General features: G+C 34.6%; 1 protein-coding gene across 1 annotated transcript in view; it reads right to left on the bottom strand.

The window, feature by feature from the left end:
* The window catches only part of LIN28B (lin-28 homolog B), a 127,088-nt gene extending 107,761 nt beyond the window's left edge, over window positions 1-19,327 (bottom strand). The window contains exons 1-2 of the mRNA XM_049875492.1: window positions 19,297-19,327; window positions 18,803-18,990 (exon numbers count right to left, since the gene is read on the bottom strand). Of these exons, the coding sequence (XP_049731449.1) occupies window positions 18,803-18,990; window positions 19,297-19,327 (219 nt within the window). The remainder of the gene's footprint in view (window positions 1-18,802; window positions 18,991-19,296) is intronic.
* Between the last annotated feature and the right edge of the window lie 1,352 nt (window positions 19,328-20,679).

The following is a 20,679-nucleotide window of genomic DNA, read 5'->3' as shown; positions in this document are numbered from 1 at the left end:
AAGAAGGTATCTGAAATGAAGAAGTCATTGGTTCAAGTAGGCATCCAAAATAAAACACCAGATGACTTTCCAGTAGAAGAAAAGGCACTAGAACTACCTGATACGGAATTCAAACCTCTAATATTCAGAGCTATCCAAAAGTTGGAGCTAAAAGCAGACAAAAATGAGGGAAAAATAGACAAATTCATGGAAAATACAGACCAAAAAAAAAGGAAAATAAAACAGGAACAAAATGACAAAATAAATTGACAACTAGAAATAGTTAAAAAAAAACAACAACAACTAAAAATCCAAAAGATAAACAACAAGATTTCAGAAATGGACAGTTTCATAAAAGGGCTGAAGAGCAGGTATGAAATGATGGAAGACAGGATCGGCGAAATTGAAGACAAACACTTGGATACAACTCTCTTTGAAGAAAAATCAGAAAAAAAGTAAAGAAGAAAAATGAAGAAGCCCTGAGAATTATGTGGGATACAATCAAAAGCAAAAATGTGCCAGTGATCAGAGTTCCAGAACAGGGGGAGAAAACGGAAAACACAGAGTAGATCATCGAAGAATTGCTAACAGAAAACTTCCCTAATATCACGAGAGATCAAAAGTTGACCATCCAAGAAGCTCAACGAACTCCATACAGGACAGATCCCAAAAGAAAATCACCAAGGCATATCATAATCACACTGGCTAAAACCAAAGAAAAAGAAAGACTCCTGAGAGCAGCTCAAGAAAAATCAAAAGTAGCATACAGAGGAAAAACACTGAGACTAGGCTCTGATTATTCAGTAGAAACCACGAAGGCAGGAAGGCAATGGGATGACAAATATAAAATCTTGAATGAAAAAAAAATTGCCAAACAAGAATAATATATGCTGCAAAACTCTCATGCAAATACAGTGGTGAAATTATTTCCAGATAAGCAGAAATTAAGGGAATATGTAAAAATCAAGCCAAACTTACAAAAATTATTAAAGAGAGTCTATCAGTCTAAGAACAAACAACATCATTACACAACCTGAATCTAGGATGCAAAATTGTACCAGCCAGATACCAACCTAGAAAATGAACTCTCAAGGACTATCCAAAACCAAAAGAATTAAAACCAGAGACGTTAAACTGTAAATGACAACAACATCAGAACAATAGAAGAGGGAAGACATGATGTAGGTATAGAACTTTCGAGTGGAGAGGAAGGCAAGGCGATACCAAGTAAAAAAAAAGACTGGTTCAAACCTAGGAACATAGGGGTAAAATTCAAGGTAATGACAGAGAAAGTTAACAAACTTAATCATGAAAATAAAAAAGAAAAACATAAGGTCTCAAAAACAAAATCAACAAAAACAAAAGAAATCCACAAACAAAAGGAACTCAGCACAGGAGAGTTAGAGGAACAAAGAAAATGTGAGCATCACACACAAAGAAGAAGCACTACAAAATGACAGCAATAAACTCACACCTATGAATAATTACACTGAATGTAAATGGCCTAAACGCACCCATAGTGAGACAGAATGGATTTAAAAAACAGGACCCATCAACATGCTGTCTACAAAAGACACACTTTAGAAACAAAAACTTAAACTTATTAAAAATCAAAAATGGAAAAAATATATCAAGAAAACAGCTACCCAAAAAGAGCAGGCGTGTTAATATTAATCTCAGATAAAACAAACTTTAAAACAAAATCCACCGTAAAAGTCTAGAAGGGCACTATATAATGATTAAAGGGACAATCCATCATGAAGACATAACCATAATAAACATCTATGCGCCCTAGGACAGGGCTCCAAAATACATAAAACAAACTCTAACAGCACCGAAAAGAGAAATTGACAATTCCAGAATAATAGTAGATGACTTCAACACACTACTCTCAGTAACGGACAGAACATCTAGAAAGAAACAAAGACACATAAGAGCTAAAGGGTACAGTCAGCCAACTTGACCTCACAGACATATATAGAACATTCCACCTCACAGCTACAAAGTACACATTCTTTTCCAACACACAGGAAACATTCTCCAAAATAGACCACATCTTAAGCCACAGAGCAATCTTCAACAAAATCCAAAACATTGAGATAATACAAAGTATCTTCTCTGACCATAATGCCATCAAGGTAGAAATTAACAACAGAAAGAGCAAGGAAAAAAAAATTAATTACATGGGAATTGAATAACACCCTCCTTAAAAACCACTGGGTAATAGGCAAAATCAGAGATGGAATAAAACAAAATTCCTAGTATCGAATGAGAATGAAAACCCATCATACCAAAACCTCAGCAAAGGCAGTCCTTAGAGGTCAACTTACAGCAATAGATGCACACATCAAAAAACAAAAAGGGACAAAATCAAAACATTACCTACACAACTTGAGCCAGTAGAAACAAAACAGCAAAAAAAAAAAGCCCACGGCCGCTAAAAGAAAGGAAACAATAAAGATCAGAGCAGAAATAAATGAAATAGGGAACAGAAAAGTAGAATTGACAAAACCAAAAGCTGGCTCTTTGAAAGGATCAACAAGCTCGACAAACCACTGACCAAACTGACAAAAGAAAAACAGGAGATGACACACACATAATCCAAATAAGAAATGAAATGGGGGACATTAGAACAGAACCAACTGAAATAAAAAGGATCATAACACAGTATTATGAAAAACCACACTCCAACAAACTTGAAAATCTAGAATGGACAATTTTCTAGAAACACACTACCTACCCTAAGCTAACACAAAATGATGTTGAAAATCTGAAGAGACCCATAACGAGAGAAAAAATTAAAAGGTAATAAAAAAAACTTTCAGCAACAAAAAAAAGCCCTAATAAAATCTATTAAAAAACATTCTGCATTCAACTTTGGAGAGTTGCATCTGGGGTCTTAAACACTAGCAGGGGGCCATCTAAGATGCATCAGCTGGTGTCAACTCACCTGGAGGAAAGGAAAATGAAGAACACCAAAGACACAAAATACAGAAAGGGCTGCATAAACCAGAGACTCCATCAGCCTGAGACCAGAAGAACTAGATGGTGCCCAGCTACAACTGATGACTGCCCTGACAGGGAACACAACAGAGAACCCCTGAGGGAGCAGGAGAGCAGTGGGATGCAGACCTCGAATTCTCGTAAAAAGATCAGACTTAATGGTCTGAGACTAGAATGACCCCGGAGGTCATGGTCTCCAGACCTTCTGTTAGCCAAAGCCAACTCTTCAGGCAGGGATTGGACTGCACAGTGGGATAGAAAATGATACTGGTGAAGAGTGAGCTTCTTGAATCAAGTAGACATATGAGGCTATGCGGACAGTTTCTGTCTGGAGGGAAGATGAGAGGGCAGAGGGGGTCAGAAGCGGGCCAAATGGACACGAAAATAGAGTGGAGGGAGGGAGTGTGCTGTCTTATTAGGGGGAGAGCAACTAGGAGTGCATAGCAAGGTGTATATAAATTTTTGTATGAGAGAATGACGTCATTTGTAAGCTTGCACTTAAAGCACAAAAAAAAAAAAAAAAAAAAAAGCCCTGGCCTAGATGGCTTCACTGGAGAAGACAACCAAACTTTCAGAGAAGAGCTTATGCCAGTACTTTTCAAACTATTTCAGATCATTGAAAAGGAAGTGACGTTTCAGAATTCTAAGAAGCCAGCATAACCCTGATACCAAGACCAGGCAAAGACACCACAAAAAAAGAAAATTCCACACCAATATCTCTCATGAATATAGATACAAAAATTCTCAACAAAATCCTAGGCAACAGAATTCAGCATCATACCAAAAGAAATAATAAGTAGAATTCATACCAAGTATGCAAGGATGGTTCAACATTAGAGAAACAATCAATGTAATACACCATGTAAATAAAAGGAAAGAATTATATGATCATCTCAATTGATACCAAAAGGGCATTTGACAAAGTCCAACATCCATTCCTGAGGCACCGAATTGCTGGGCTGAGGACTGTGGGGACCATGGTCTCGGGGACATCTAACTCAATTGGTATAACATAGTTTATAAAGAAAATGTTCTACATTGGTGAGTAGTGTCTGGGGTCTTAAAAGCCTGTGAAGGAACAGCTAAGATACTCCACTGGTCCTACCCCTTTGGGAGCAAGACAATGAAGAAAACTAAAGACACGAGGGAAGGATTAGTCCAAAGGACTAACTGACCATATCTACCATGGCCTCCACCAGACTGAGTACAGTACAACTAGATGGTGCCCGGCTGCCACCACTGACTGCTTTGACAAGGATCCCAGTAGAGGGGCCTAGACAGAACTGGAGAAAAACGGAGAACAAAATTTTAACTCACAAAAAACAGACCAGACTTACTGGCCTTACAGAGACTGGAGAAACCCCAAGAGTATGACTGCCAGATACCTTTTGAGCTCAGTAATGAAGTCACTCCCGAGGTTCATCCTTCAGTCAAAGATTAGACAGGGTCATAAAACTAAAGGGGCACAGCAGCCCAGAGCCAAGGACTAGAAGGCAGGAGGGGACAGAAAAGCTGGTAATAGGGAGCCCAAGGTCAAGAAAGGAGAGTACTGACATGTCATGGGGTGGTTAACCAACGTAATAAAACAATACGTGTACTGTTTAATGAGAAACTAGTTTGTTCTATAAACCATCTTCTAAAATACTATATATATACATATATATCTTTAAAAAATAAATACCCAACCCTAAAGGTGAAACTGTAACAAATGTGCACATTCACTTGGTCCTTATTATTGATTGAATTATGTCCCCCCAAAATATGTGTTCTAAATCCTAACCTCTACGCCTGTGGGAACGGATTGTGTTTATTTTATTAATGAGGCAGGACTAGAGTAAGGTGTATTTTGAGTCAATTTCTTTTGAGATATGAAAGAGATTGAAGAAGCACGCAGGAGAGATGGGGTGAGACAGATGCCAAGACACATGGAGATCTCCAAGGAACCAAGAAGCAGAAGCTGAAGAGACAAGGACCTTCCTACAGAGCCTGTAGAGGGAGAAAGCCTTCCCCTAGAGCCGGCACTCCGAAATTGGACTTCTGGCCTCCTAAACTGTGAGAAAATAATTCTCTGTTTGTTAAAGCCATATCTACTTGTGGTACTTCTGTTATAGCAGCAGTAGATAACTTCCTTAAGTCATCTAGTGCTGCTGTAACAGAAATACCATGAGTGGATGGCTTTAACAAAGGGTTTATTCTCTCACAGTCCAGTAGGCTAGAAATCTGAATTCAGGGCATAGGCTCCAGGGGAAGGCTTTCTCTCTCTATAGGCTCCGGAGGAGGTCCTTCTTATCAGTCTTCCCTTGGTCTGGGAGCATCTCAGTGCAGGAACCTCAGGTCCAAACGACGCTCTCTGCTCCCACTGGTATGAGGTCCCCATGTCTCTCTGCTCGCTTCTTTTATATCACAAAGGAGACTGGCTTAAGACACTACTTAATCTTGTAGTCCTCATCAATATAACTGCCATTAATCCGTCTTATTGTATCATAGTGATGGGATTTACAACACATGGAGAAATCACATCAGAAGATAAAATGGTAGACAATGAGACAATCATACAAGGGAATCATGACCTAGCCAAGTTGACAGATATTTTGGGGGGACACAATTCAACCCATGACAGCAACTAAGACAGTCTTTCATATATTTCAACCATTCGAAAAATTCTTTCCCGTTTGTTATAAAGTTTAATTTAGGAGGAAAAAAAAAAAAAAAAGATCCAGCACCCAAATTATCCATGAACCTTATATTTACAAAAAACCCCACCAAACCCATTGCCACGGAGTTCATTCTGATTCACAGAGATCTTACAAGGGCAAAGCGGAACTGCCCCTTAGGGTTTCTATGGCTGTAGTCTTTATGGAAAGGAGCCTTGGTGCTGCAGTGGTTAAAGTACTCAGCTGCTAACTAAAAGGTCGGCATTAGAACCCACCAGCCGCTCTGCAGGAGAAAGACGAGGCACTCCACTTTGGTAAAGATTTACACTATTGGAAACGCTATGGCGCAGTTCTACTCTGTCTTATAGGATCACCGTGAGTCAGAATTAACGACAGTGGGTTTGGTTTTGTTTCAGAATCTTTATGGAAGCCAACTACCACATCTTTCCCCTCCCCCATAAGCAGGTGGTGGGTTTGAACCACTGAGCGCTTTTAACTACTGTGCCAGCAGGCTCCCTCCTTATATTACAATACCCTAAATGGTGTTATTCCTTAGATGAGCCTTCATACTCTTAACTAAATAATAAGACATTTTAAGCCAAATAAATTCATTTTAAAAACTACTTTTCTCCACACAACTATAAAGAGAAAACACATTTTCATTGTTTAATATTAAATTTTGTTAAGTTAAAAAAAAAAAGTACGCGGTACACACACATACAAAAAACTCAAATAGCAATATTTTCTAGTAGGCTTTTGTTAATCTTTTTATTTTCAAACTCACAGTGACACTAGAATACCAAATGGATTGTTTCAACAATAAATGTCAGTACTAGAGTTCAAATTCTTAGTAATAGGTTGTTGGTGTTTATGAATACCTTGCTAGCCAAATGTAAGTGAAGGGGGATCACAGATTTACAAGGTTTAGTACCCTAAACCTTTTTCAAAAGTAAAATTTCAGTGACAATTTAAACATTAATGAAAATATCAATAAAATTTAATTAATTAACTAAACAAAGCTGAAACCTCCAATTGTAAAGGATGCACCAAATAAATCACTTAGTATAAAATTTGATGCCAATGAAAGCAAAGACCAGTATGTTAATTACAGACTTCACATCAGATCCTCGTTTTTGAACACCTGAACAGTTGATAAGCTGATAACCCACTATTATTCACAGAATCTTAATGTAGCCATTCTACATATCTCCATAAATCTTTTTTTAACTCTTAAATATAAGAAAACTTATAATTTAACATATTACTAAAAATTAAACGATAATTCTATTTCTCTCATATGCTTCCTAAAAAAGGACCAAAAGGTATTTACAAACCTAGTTAGTTAACCAGGTTATCTTGGATTGATAGCAAAATCATAGAATCAAATATCACTATTCTGTAAGATCTGCAAGACTATGAAAATGTATTGAACAATGTTATTTTACATAAAACGTAATGAAGCGTCTTGCTGAAATACATAAAATACTTTAAATAAAAATACTAAATTTTAAGACAGTATTCTTATTAGACTCTTAAAAGTACTCATTTGCAGGGAGATATCATATGCCAACAAATATTACGTTTTAAAAATCAATGAGAAAGAGTATACTTCTTCTGAAACTACCATTGTTTCAAGTATTTCATTAATTGGGAGTAGCCATACTGTTTACTAAAATAAAAGTTCAATGTTTGAAAACTAATTTAAGAGCAAATTAAAAATAACTCCAAAGAATAAAATATTTAATGGTTTGTAGTAAATTATAACATTATTATTAATTCACCACATTAGAACTAAATATCCAACATTTATCCTCATGTTATCTAACTGTATAATGAAACATTTGTTCCATTGATAAAAATATTGTGAGAGTGATGGGCTTTTCTCCCAAACAGCTAGCTACACTGTGCTTATTAATGGGAGGTAGAAGAGAAGTCAGAAACATATCCAATTAATTCCTTCTTACGAGTTTCCATAACACATTTTTTTCTTCTACCGGCAATTTTCCCTTGCTAAAAGGTATTCCTAACTACATCCCCCCCACTGAGTTCTGAGAAATTAGCTACAGTTCAAAAACCTCAAAGGATGCTATAAATGGTAGAGAAAATAAGTACACTAAGAAACTACCACTGATGTAAATAAAAAGATTAGTACTGTTTATATTTAAAATCTACCTAATAATATACTTTTTTTGGCTTCCTAAAAAGATAGTAGCATAAATGTAAAATAAGGTATAGTTGTTCAAAACAAATACTTTAACACATAAAACATATGTATTATGTAAAGATGCATATTTCAACAAATATTTGATATAAGTGTAAAACATTGATATCATTCTGAGATTCGCTTCAACCCTATCTGTGGCTAACTAAAAGGGAAGTCACATGATTTGAGCAATGAAAGAGAAAGAACAGTTTTCTTTCCTTTTCTTTCTACAGGAAGAAACAAAAGCTTGGTATTAGCTATCCAAGGCCAATGGGTAAGGGCCTGCAAGCCAAAAAGCTGTAATGGATTGAGGTTAATCTTAACTGAGGCCCACTTTGACCTTCTGAAAGCATCAAAAATGTGAAAAATGCAACCAGGACTTACACAAAATAACAAGCATTTAATGTAAGTTTGGTTTGACAACTAGAAAATTCTGTAGGGACATTATTCAGTTTATAAACAATGTTGCTGCTTTTGTTGAGGCAAAATCACCTAACTGTGATCCCATAGATAGATACACACACCATCCCCCACCAGCACTGAGATACTTCACAAGCCTCTTGAATAAATAGGAGTATCCAATGTCCAGGGTGATGGGTGGTCCTGAGGTCCTGAACCAGAGCTGTATACTTTTAAAGGATGCTGAGATAAGAACAAAGTGTTTTGTGTTTGTTTAAACCTGGGTCCCAATTTAAAGCCTTTACACCATTATTGGTACAGCTCATAAACTTGTGCTATTACTGATTCAGGCAAGTTTTAAGTGTCAGCATGAAGGCGGGAAATTAAACACATCAAAATAAAATACTTCTGGGCTTTTATAGATCTGATTCAAATTAACTAATTCAATTTACTTTAAAACTGATCACTGCATTTAAAAGGTGTAAAAAAAAATCTCAGCCTGATATAGAACACCACACTTTGCTTACCAACAAGATAGTTTAAAGACTGTAAGAAATAATATGTACTTAAATAAAACTATATACAGCAAGTAAGCTGAAATGCAGTGAAAAAATTCTAAAGATAATGAAATTAGCCCATGTGGAGTCACAATCAAACATCAATTAATACACCCATTAAAGCCTTATACTCAGGCTTTATTATAAGTCTAGTAAAAAGAGAATTTTTACAAAGCAGAAAGCAGGATTTACAAGTGGCCCAAGGAAAAGATAAGCGATGAATAGCTCTGACCCTGGCTTCTCTGGCTTGATCAAGTGGGTCTGCAACCTGAGCCAAAGGGCGCAAATTCCTCACCATTCAAAATTCTTCAATGGCTTGGGGGAGGAAACAGTGAAAGGGGCAAACATGCAAATCTAGCTGCCCCTTGATTTAGTATTCAACTAAAAATTTTCATTAGAGGGCTGAAAACATGAAGCCGATTCTATGATTAAATTCCTGACTCACAGTTTAACCAACTCTAACAAGAATTTTTTTCCTTGTTACAACTGAAAAAGATTCATTTCTTGTCTCTTTAAATGTATGGCTTACACTGAACTGTGTTGCGTAGGTATCTCTTAGTATCATTTATTCTATTTAAAGTTGCTAAAAAGTAGAATTAGTTTTCAAGCACTAGTGTTTCCATATTATAGGCAAAATCATGTATTATTAAAATCATACCTTGGGGAAAAAAAGCTGATATAATTCATTCCAAACTTTCCAATCTATCAATGGTATATTAAACACTTTAAAGTGATAGATACACTCTTTTTGTCTTAAGACTTTTGTTATATATCTAGCTAAGAATAAAGATAATCCATTTGAATTAAAAAAATGTTAAGACAAAAGAATTTAGGCATTATAGAATCTGGAAACATTCTATCCACTATCAGTAATGGCCCAGAAATTGCTTATGAAGCTTAAGAAAAGAAAGGGTCATAAACAAATCCTGGCCAAAATAAAACTAATTCGAAATTTATATTGAGTCTTTATATCATATAACACAATAAAACTGAACAGAAATCTTCGAGTGGTTAGCAAATTAAATGCACAAGGTTTTAAAATAAAGACCAACTTTAAGATTAACAAAAGAAATACACTTAGTGGGTTTTGAAAATTAAGTATATTATTAATAACACAATAAAATAAAATGATTCTAAGTCTTGGCGAAGGTAGCTTCTTATGAAATCTGAAAATTATATATTTCAAGACTATTGGGAAATCATTATATTTAACTCATAATTTTAAAACTTTTTTTTAAGTTTAGTTATCCCTAAATTAAATTGGTAGATGGTCGGCAGTTCAAGTTAGACTTTGTACGAAAGTGAATAGTACATAGGAAAATGATCCTTTCCTTTTATACTTTGTATGAAAAGAATGAGAACTAACTGGAAAAAAATTTAATTAAGAAGTTTGTTAAAAGAAAGAAAACAGACAAAAAATACAGCAAGCTGGAGAAATGAGTCCTTAAATCTACCATCCAGCAATGCTTTACACTTAGTACATGATCAATAAAAACCAGTTGAATAAATTATTGAATCACAAATTTTTCTAAAGTAACCATTTTCTTAAAAGTTAATACTTTTCCATAACAATAATCCCATCTTGTTGATTTATACTTCTAAGAATTGTACAAAACCTAGTTGAAACAGAAACTTAATAAATTTCGGGCAAAAAAAACACAAATATCAGTAAGTCCTAATTATGCTCTTTAAAAAAAAAAATTTATATTGTATAAAATAGTTGTATACGGATGAACGAAGTTAAGACCGAAGGTTAGGAAAATGCATACTAATTAATCTCTTTCACAAACAGAACCTATAGGTGTAGAGGTTATTTCCAGACTAGGCATAAATAACTCAAGGGAGAAAAACTAAGAAAAACCATGAAAATAAACATGGACCATATTTGATAAAGGATAATGAATTGTAGCCTATGTCTAACGAAATCAAGTTAAAGGAACAGGAGCAGTTAACCAGTTATAATGACACACCAATAACCAAACATGACAACTGAGTCTCTTCTCTTCAAGGTGGGAGTCGGGAGAGGGGCTGACTACAAATGGATACATGAGGGAACTTTTGGGAGTGATGAAAATATTCTATATCATGATTGTGGTGGTGTTTACACAATTTGCCAAAACTCATCCAACTATATACATGTAAATTTTATTGTATGTAACTTATATCTCAATAAAGCTGACAAGGCAAAAAATAAATGACATCAGCTAAAAATCTTTTTTAAATTCTTACAACCATTTACATGGTGAAAGTATTAATAAAAATACAATGCCTGAAATAAAGATTAAAAATAACCTCAGACTGTTAACAGTTTTTCAATTATTTTCATGTATGTTACAATAACCCTCTAAAACAGGGAGGAAAGATATTATTGACCACATTTTACACATGAGAACACTGAAGCTCCTAGGAAGTGGCTTGCCAAAAATCTGTAACTCACTGAAGTGGCAGAGCTAAACCCAAACCGTCTGTTATTTTCAATGTTTTTTTCCCTCAACATACCACGCTACCTCTCCTATGTAACTATGAACAACAAACATTTCTTCAGTCTTTACTATCTTCCAAGCTCTGTATTAATGCATTACATGTGTAGTAACATTTGATCCTCAGAATAATCCTATACAAGATGGGTACTAGTTTTGTCCCCCATTATAAGACCCTGAGACACTGACAAAGTAACTTACTTCCCCCACAGACATATAATAAACTGGGATTTGAATACAGGTCTGTCTGATCAGTCTACACCACATTATACTATCCTGAAGTGATTAAATAACTATTAATACAATATAACAATATGTATTAAGTTATTATGGCAGACCTATTTAAAACAATATTTTTTCTCTAGCTTATGCTGAAGACTGTTCAAGCTGAATACACAGGTCAAATCTCTTGGTACAACAAACTATAAAAACAAAAATATCTGTATAACAAAATTATTTCCAAGCCTCATTCTATAGTCTGATATTTTAAACAATATTCTATACCAAGAAGTCTTGAGGTTCACTGTAATGGAAAATTAATCTACTAATATCATACAAATTCTTTTTTTTTTTTTTTCAATTTTAGAGAAAGCACATAAAAGAGATACCAATTTAATTTTCCACTGTGGGAATTTCACTGAAGATAGATTAACCATGTTTTTTTTGTTTTGTTGTTGTTCTTGTTTTTGGTGACAAAGAGCAGTTTATATTTTCATTTATTTATTCAACACACACTTGCTAGGAAGTTGATATAATGTTACCTCTCCTCTTCACAACAACCTAAAACGATAGGTATTATTACTCCAGTTTACAGCTGATCATAGAAGGAAATATAACATCAAGGCTACCAAGTATCCATAAATCCTATTTTACAAGGCATTTTCAAATTGTTGTCAATTATTTAGATATTTGGGAAAAAAGCAATTATTAGACTATCTTGTAATTTGTTGTTAAATAAAAGGTAAGATGAATCATGACGTATGAAAATGCAACAAAACACTTTTTACTTATTTGATGGAATACTCATTAAAAGATTATTTCTAAATGTACCTCACTGACCTGCAATGTACTTTCCTGAACGTATTAGTATCAACGTTTCTGATATTAGAAGATGTTATAATCACATTACTTTAAATAAATAGAAATAATTTAAGTCTCTTATGAACTATGTATATTCAATACCATACCTAAAACAAGCTGAACTTTCTGTACTTAAAATTCAGGAAAAAAAATCTCAAGGTATAAACAATTGCTAGTAATAAAATAACTTTTATTTTTTTATATTTGGCACAAATTAAGCCTATAGAATATGACATTTAAAGTAAAAAAATTTCCAGCTTAACTGGTCAAAAACATAAGTATTTGTCTTTAAAACTTAATTGTAAAAAAAATCTTCATTTTATTTACTATGGTTATACTTGGGTTAGAAATACAAACACAGTACTCCATATTTTTAACTATCAAATTTTTGGCTAACCGCAACACTAAAAGAACTGCTTAGTAAATATAAAATCATTTGCAAACATGTACATAAATTCTGAACAGGAAGAATTAACCTAAATTCAAGTTAACTTTGGGGCTCATTGCTACACAAACCAACAAAATTTACAACGAAGGACTCAATTCTTAATCTACAATATTGAGTCCAGGTATCAAAAGAAGTTTTTAACCAACTCTGGTGAATCTTACAAAACACAAGAACTCTGGGATGAGTTAAAAGTTAAGTTAACGATGTTAAGCTTAGTACTTATAAGTAGTTTGCCACATCTTTAAGGTTTATTTAAAAAACAGTTCTTTGATTTATTGCCTCCATTTATTATGAAAAAAATAATTAAAAATGCTAAGAAAAAATATTTAAAAGAATTCCAACAATAATCTTTAAAACATATCAATAACATATCATAAGATAGGGAGGAAAGACTATGTCTTAAGTATGTACCTAATGCACATTTCAAGTTAAATTGAACGACAATACCAAAAATTGAACAACTCATAGCAACCCTATAGGACACGGTAGAACTGCCCCATACAGTTCCCAAGGAGTGCCTGGTGGATTCCAACTGCTGCCCTTTTGGTTAAAAGCTGTAACACTTAACCATTACGCCACCAGGGTTTCCTCGACTGCCGTCCAGTCGATTCCGACTCATAGCGACCCTAGAGAACAGAGTAGAAGAGCCCCACAGAGTTTCCAAGAAGCACCTGGTGGATTTGAACTGCCGACCTCTTGGTTAGCAGCAGTAGCACTTAACCACTACAGGTTTCCTGGATGACAATAAGAACTTTTTAGAAGTGAAGTACACGAAGAAGAGTTTGGAAAACACACCATCATTTGAAAATCAGAAGGAGTATCTAGTATCTTTAGGGCTAGAATTAAACCCTTAGAAAATTTTTATTTAAATGGCTATGGATGTGATGTTATGATCAAACAGCTTTAAAGCATTTAGTTTTGGCTTCTTCAGAACTGGTCAACTAGGCAAATCATCTTGAAAATATGGCAGCTCAGGAAATGTTTTCAAATTATTAAAACATATAACTCACTTTACAAACAAAATGTACCCATTATATGATCACATTTTAACATTTCCAAGATTTCCACTTCTAAGGCCAAATAAGTTTTGAACTTGATACTTTAAATTGCCCCAAAGCCTAATTATAATTACATTTATTCTGGATGTGAAAAAATACTGAAAATGTTTTCATGCCAAACTATATGACAAAAGTGGACATAGATAGTAAAGTGATGATGAAATACTATGAAAAGCCATTAAATACATGAACACATTAGAGTGAATCTGTTTTCATAAATCGTCCAGTTACTTAACACTGAAAACATTGAGGCATGATTCCTGTGCTACATCAATTCATTAAAATGTCTATATAATTAAAGTTTTCAGAGATTGAAACATTAGTCATCTCCAAACGCTTCTCATATCCCATACTGCTGATAATAATCCCTTCAAATGATCTCAGGTATAATTCTGGCACAGCAGTTACAGCACTGGGCTGCTGAACCAAAGGTCAATGGTTTGAACCCACCAGCCACTACGTGGGAGAAAGATGTAGCAGATTGCTTCAGTGAAGCTTTACAGCCTTGCAAACTCTTTGGGGCAGTTCTACTCTGTCCTTCATGCTTGCTGTGAGTAGGAATCAATTCGATGACAGTGGGTGAGTGGGTTATAATACATTATTCTTATTTCTTGTTTCTACTATTCCGTGAGATGTTTTCTAAGCAAAGCAATAATGGCAACATAAAACACGCAAAATATCTGTAATATGGAAATTTGTATTATCCGTAAACATCAATATAAAAATAGAGGCTAAGAAGAAAATTCCAATACATAAAAAGATCTCAAAACCAAATTATTAATAAATATTTGAGCCTGCTGAGTAACTGTAGCTAAACCGTAGTCATTTTGATATTAATCCTCCCCTCTGGAAAAAATAGACTTCTATAAACTGTGAAATAAAGGAAATACACTCATGTTAAAATTTTTTTGTATCATATTTGATAGCAAAGAATTCCAAGCATGTATAAACCCAACATGTTGAGAATAATTATTGTACAAATGGACTGAGGAGAGGGCAACAGAGAGAGTGGATTTATTCTTCCCCTAAATAAAATAAAGCCAAATGACCACTTTATCTGATCAGGAGAAATAACAACTTTGGAAGTAAATATCAAAATCTAAATAATGAAAAACTTACATGATAACAAACATCAAGAGGTAGTTATTGGGTAACACTGCCTTTCTCCAAACTAAATCTAGTATGTCATTCCATGCAACACCTCTAAAACCAAAAAAAAAAGAAAAAAACAAACCTGTTGCTATGGAAGTCGATTCCAACTCATTGAGACACTCCTAAAAAACCAAAAAACCAAAACCAAACCCACCGCCGTCGAGTTGATTCCGACTCGTAGTATCATCAAATGTTTAAGTCCTATCTGGAGCCCTGAGGGCACAATGATTAAGAGCTATGGCTGCTAACCAAAAGGTTGACAGTTTGAATCCACCAGCTGCTCTTTGGAAACCCTATGGGCAGTTCTACTCTGTCCTATAGGGTTGCTGTAGGTTGGAATCAACTGGACAGCAACAGTCTTGGTTTTTTTGTTTATTGAGAGCATATAATATTTCAAAAAGTTCCAAAAAGTTACATGACTTCTTCAGGTTGGTTACATGTACCTATAAGTGTGATGTTCTTACTTCAGTTGAGAAACAAATCTCTGGTTTGCTTTGGATCCTTTAGAAATTCCAAAAAGCTTATCCTACTTAAAAACTAAGTCATCATTATAATTTTTAAATTTCTGTTAAATATTTTAAGGTATGTGTCAAAACAGTGAGGTGTCACAAAATTCACAAATATGATATTTATATTGTCTTATTTAAAATAAAATATTCATTATTGAAGACAAGATCAGTGTTTCACTATAAACATGTCAATTGGTCATATCACCAATCCATAAAAATATGATCACTTAATTTACAAGTTTACATTAGAAAGTCAAATCAAGAGAATTATTTTAAACCATGAATGGTCACACATTATCCTCAGACACTAAAATCTCACTGAAAAGTACAGTGCCTAGGCATGTGTTTTTTTTGTGGAATTTGTGACATCATAGAAACAAAGAAAAAGCTTTGCTGTTTTATTGTAAACAAATTTTATGTAACTATAAATGTATAGCTCTATTTTTAAAAACACATAAATATCCTCTTCATTTCATAGCAACTGAAGTATTTTTGATGTGCATTCTTTACAGTCACATTTAAAAATAAGACAAAAAAAAAAATCCAGGGTGTCATTGCATGAATTTTTTAATACGATTTTAAAGAAACTAATACCATTTTTTTTATTTCCCCAAATATATTAGACATGTGTTTCTGATACTTAAAAAAATCCAATATATAAAAACTTCTGAACACATAATACTATACTTAAAAGTTTTGGTAGATACTGGTACAGTTAAACATTTAACATTCTATATTATCTCACAATGTACATTCTTTCATAACACAATAGTATATATACATAATGGATGAAAAAAATCAAACATAACTATATATAAACCCTGGTTATGCTTTCAAAAATACTCATACAGTAAAAAATAACAGCTAAAATAATTTTTTAAATTTTTATGAAATGGTTCTGAATTCTAACATGAATCTATAAGTGATGCTCACATGCTATCTGTACACATCATTTATGACCATCTAATTGGTATGTGTAGTGGCTTGGTTAGAATTCCTACTGTCTTCATGTGGTTTATACGAAATTTATATAAATTCAAATATAAGATACAAAATTATTCAAGTAGGAATCAAAGTCAAGAAGTGAAAGAATAAAGCAACTAATACCTAAGAAAGTTTTACCTAGAAATACACCAAGACATATTTCAAAAAGCAAATGCTGTAATCATCAAAAAAAATTCTCTAAAATGTCATTTTCTAAATTTAAAGATTACCACAACCCTGGTTTTTTACATGCCAAAAAAGGCTAACACTTAATTTTATTGGCCGTTTACACTATTCTCCTTAAGAATGTATCTAACATTCTCCCGAAGAACATAAATATATATATTTTAAAAGAATTGTTATCAAATACATCATTTCAGTACTGTCCTTTTAGGAAATACATGATGTGCAACAGAAGATTAAAACAAGTCTAATACTAAAAATCAATTTGGATACCCCAGGAACTGTTAGCTATCTATCAAAGAAAATATTTTTCCAGCAATATTATATTTTTTAATTTGATACATGTAGCATGTTTATCAACATATAACCATTAAACAGCTTAAATTTGGATGGCTCATGGTTCTAAATATATTCTATCAAAAATAAAATGTTTAATATTTAAATATTTTAAAAGGTAAACACTGAAAACCAAATTATACCAAGGTGTGATCAGACAAAGAAGAGAGGACTATTTCTTTCTTTTCACTCATCTATAAAACAAATTTATGAGATCGTAAAGTACAATTTAACAACCTAAAGAAGGTTCAAAGAGGGGAAGCAAGAGCCTGAGAGAAAATGGATTTGTCAATGATTTCAGTCATTCAATCTTCGGAGGAAAAAGCAGAAAATGTGGCTTCATTTTGCAATATAAAGTAGGAGGCACAAAATCCAGTAGCCTGTATGTGGACTTCTATTTATGTATTTAAACCCTGTTTCAATTCACAGATTAAGCTGATCTTTCCACAAGTAAACAGCCAATAATGATGGCCAGGCCTTTAGCAAAGGAAAACAGACACCATACAGCAAGGTCAGGAAGCTACTAAGCACCACAGAACAACAGATCAAAACAGAATGGTTTCATATGTTTCTATTGTTTATATACTTAATTTAAGGATGATATTCCTTGGGGGGAAACGGTAAGTATAGCCAGGAATATGCAACACAGTATCAAACAAACTATATAATTTTAATGCAAATATACCAGGCATTTCCGTCATGTATCTGTATCAGTCAACCTGTACATTAACAGCCACTCATTCAATTCTTTTTAACTTAAGATGTCAGGACGAAATAAACCTCTTTAATTCTAAACAGTCTTTTTCCTATCTATGAATTCATTACGGGGAATTTATATCTCTTTAACTACTTTTGATCCAACAATCAAGCTTGCAAACTCTAAATATCTTTTTACTATAAAGAGATTATGTAATTGAGTGAATAAGGAAGGGGCTTTAATTTCTTTTCTTTTTCTTTAATTTCTTTTAATTTTGAAAACGGGAAACAATGGCATTCTGTTTGGTATTTAAAAATCTTTAAAAACTACAACACGATATAAGCAACGGCGGAAATTTACCCCAAGTAGCAGACTGGAACATTTTAAACACACAAACTAGAGCCGCCTCTGGCCACATGTTTTTTTTTTTTTTTTTAAGTTGAGTCTCTTAAAGAGACAGTACCCTCGGATTTATGCCCTACAGGAAGCACATTTCTAAAATATTTGATTACCAAGCATCCTCTCCCACGTTTTTTCAATACCATACTACACCAACAGTTATCTACTTTATTTTACTGTGAAATCAAATTATTTTGATTTGGATCTACAAATGTCTACAGCGCAGGCAGGGATGAAAGAGAAGAGGGAGTTACTCTGACCGGTGGTATCAAACACTACATCAGAGGAAGTATACCTTTCTTAATAACAGCAAACTGTTTTATTGTTTTAACCTTAAAATGATCATTGTTTCTTCATTCGTTCAGTAGGTATAGGCGACAAAGTATATTGTAACCGATAACACCGGAAGCTACACTACCACAATTTCGTTGCCGAACGAAGAGGGGAACATGCTAGTAAGTCGGTCAGCATCCAAGGAGTGAAATTTCAAAGATTTCATTTTCTATTTAGGAAAAGATTACCTAGGAAGGAGCCCATACGAACCCTAAAAACTGGAATAACTCGTGATTTTAAGAAAGATTGTGCCTTTCAATGTACCTAAAGGCATATTGTACATACACTGACATACTGATCAACGACTTCACAAGGAAAAAGGTGAAAAGGAAAAAACGTTTAGCTTACTTGGTGTACAAATACATCGACTGGAATATCCAAGGGGCTTCCCTCTCGGTTTATCATGGAGATAAAACCAAATCCCATTCGCACATTGAACCACTTACAGTGGCCAGTTCCGTGCAAAACCTGGGATTCCTCCTCTGCCTGCTCCGGCAGCTTCCCGGGCTCTTCTCCTCCACCTTTGCTTGCCCCGCCTGAGACAGAACAGGACAAAAAAAAAGTCAGTCCAGCTGTATTCCTGTACTTTGTTCATTGGAAGAGAAAAAAAAAAAATTGCTTCGGGGGAGGCAGAATAGGAAAAAAACCGTTACTAAATGACTTGATTATTTTCCTCCCCAGGAAAAAATATTTTTTTAATGCTTAAAAATAAGCAAGCAGGGGATGGGGGTGCCAAACTGTTCTACCGATCACATCAACGTCCACGTTTCTGTACATACATGTACTTTTTCATTTAACTCCATTTCCAGCCACATATTACAGTACAGCATGCGATACTTTACTTGCATATTGCTGATTTAACACTGATCCCATTTACAAAGAGAAATTCGCAGCGAAACTATTCTCTCCGGCGGGCACGAGGAGGAAAGAGAAATCGTAAAGATGGTTACAACTCCTAGTCAATGCACACGCTGCAGCAGCGAATCCGGGGTTACTGCCAATGTGCTTTCCCCTCCCCCCAATAACTTTCAATTAAAGTTAGGGTGGAGTGGGGGAGGGGGCAGGTGTATAAAAGTTTTCTTGGCTCACTAACTGAAACTGCGCTTAATCACACTCAAACAATTCAAACAATAGCCCCCTGAAAGCTTTTCAAGTTGTGAATCACTGTGGGCGGTACAAAACATTTTTGGAGATCTATAACAATAGGTTTGCAGAAAGCCCCGTTGCGCGATGGGGGGTGGGGGTAATGCCCAGTATTGGGGTAAAAGGGAAAGGGGGGAACGGGTAAAGAAGGGGAAGAGAGGGGGAGGGGGAAAAAGGAAGAGAGAAAATCTGAGTAAAACAATAGAAAAGAAAATTAACCTTCGGCCATGTTGCCCCGCCGGCCCTCTGCTCCAAACTCGTGAGATGAAAACTTTCCCTTTGGAACCGAGTGATCTTCTGCATCAATCTAACATCTTGATTTTGTGCGATCACAAATTTAGCTCGCATGGTCTTATGCGCTTTCCCTCTTTTGATTTTTTTCTCTTCTCTCTCCTTCAGTTTCTGGCCCCCTGAGCACACGTGACTTTGTCAATTACATGCTTTCTTGCTACTAATTTCACCTCGGATCCTTAAGGGGCTGGCAAGAGGAAGAGATAACCAATCGCCATTTCATCTATGCTGACATCAAAATAATTTATGAATGAACAAGGAAAACTCAAACATGTTATCTAAAGACAATTTGGGACGCTTCTTTACGATAAATCAGAATGCTGATTTCGTGCTTCTACTTAAACACAATGGAGGGTTCTTGTGAATCGTCGGTTTAGAAAAACGGCAGTCATACATGTGCACGCGCGTGCCTTATACACAAGCCTGTCTAAGTAATCTCACTTAAGAAAAAAGTCGTTTAAATAAAGCAACCGATGTTACGTGGTTTTTTTCCCCGAAGAATTCAGCTGCACACTGGCAGTAAACCTGCTTGGGACGCTAATTTCATATTTAATTCAATTCTGAGAGGAAAATATGTAATTTACAAAAGATTTAATTAAACCTAATTGCATCCCCATGAAACTTTAGATAATGATTAGCATACACCTACAAAAAGGCAAAGGCACACAATGCCCAGACTGTGCCCTGAAATTTTTCAAATTTAAAATAAAATCTTACTGGAAAATCGCTATCACCTTCATGTAGTCAAATTGTGTTTATCATTTCGGAACATTTTGGAGGGGGTTGGTGAG

This window comes from Elephas maximus, chromosome 1 (assembly GCF_024166365.1).
Source record: "Elephas maximus indicus isolate mEleMax1 chromosome 1, mEleMax1 primary haplotype, whole genome shotgun sequence".
NCBI lineage: Eukaryota > Metazoa > Chordata > Mammalia > Proboscidea > Elephantidae > Elephas > Elephas maximus.
Note: the sequence above shows the minus strand (reverse complement) of the source record. Positions and strands in the feature narration are given on the sequence as shown.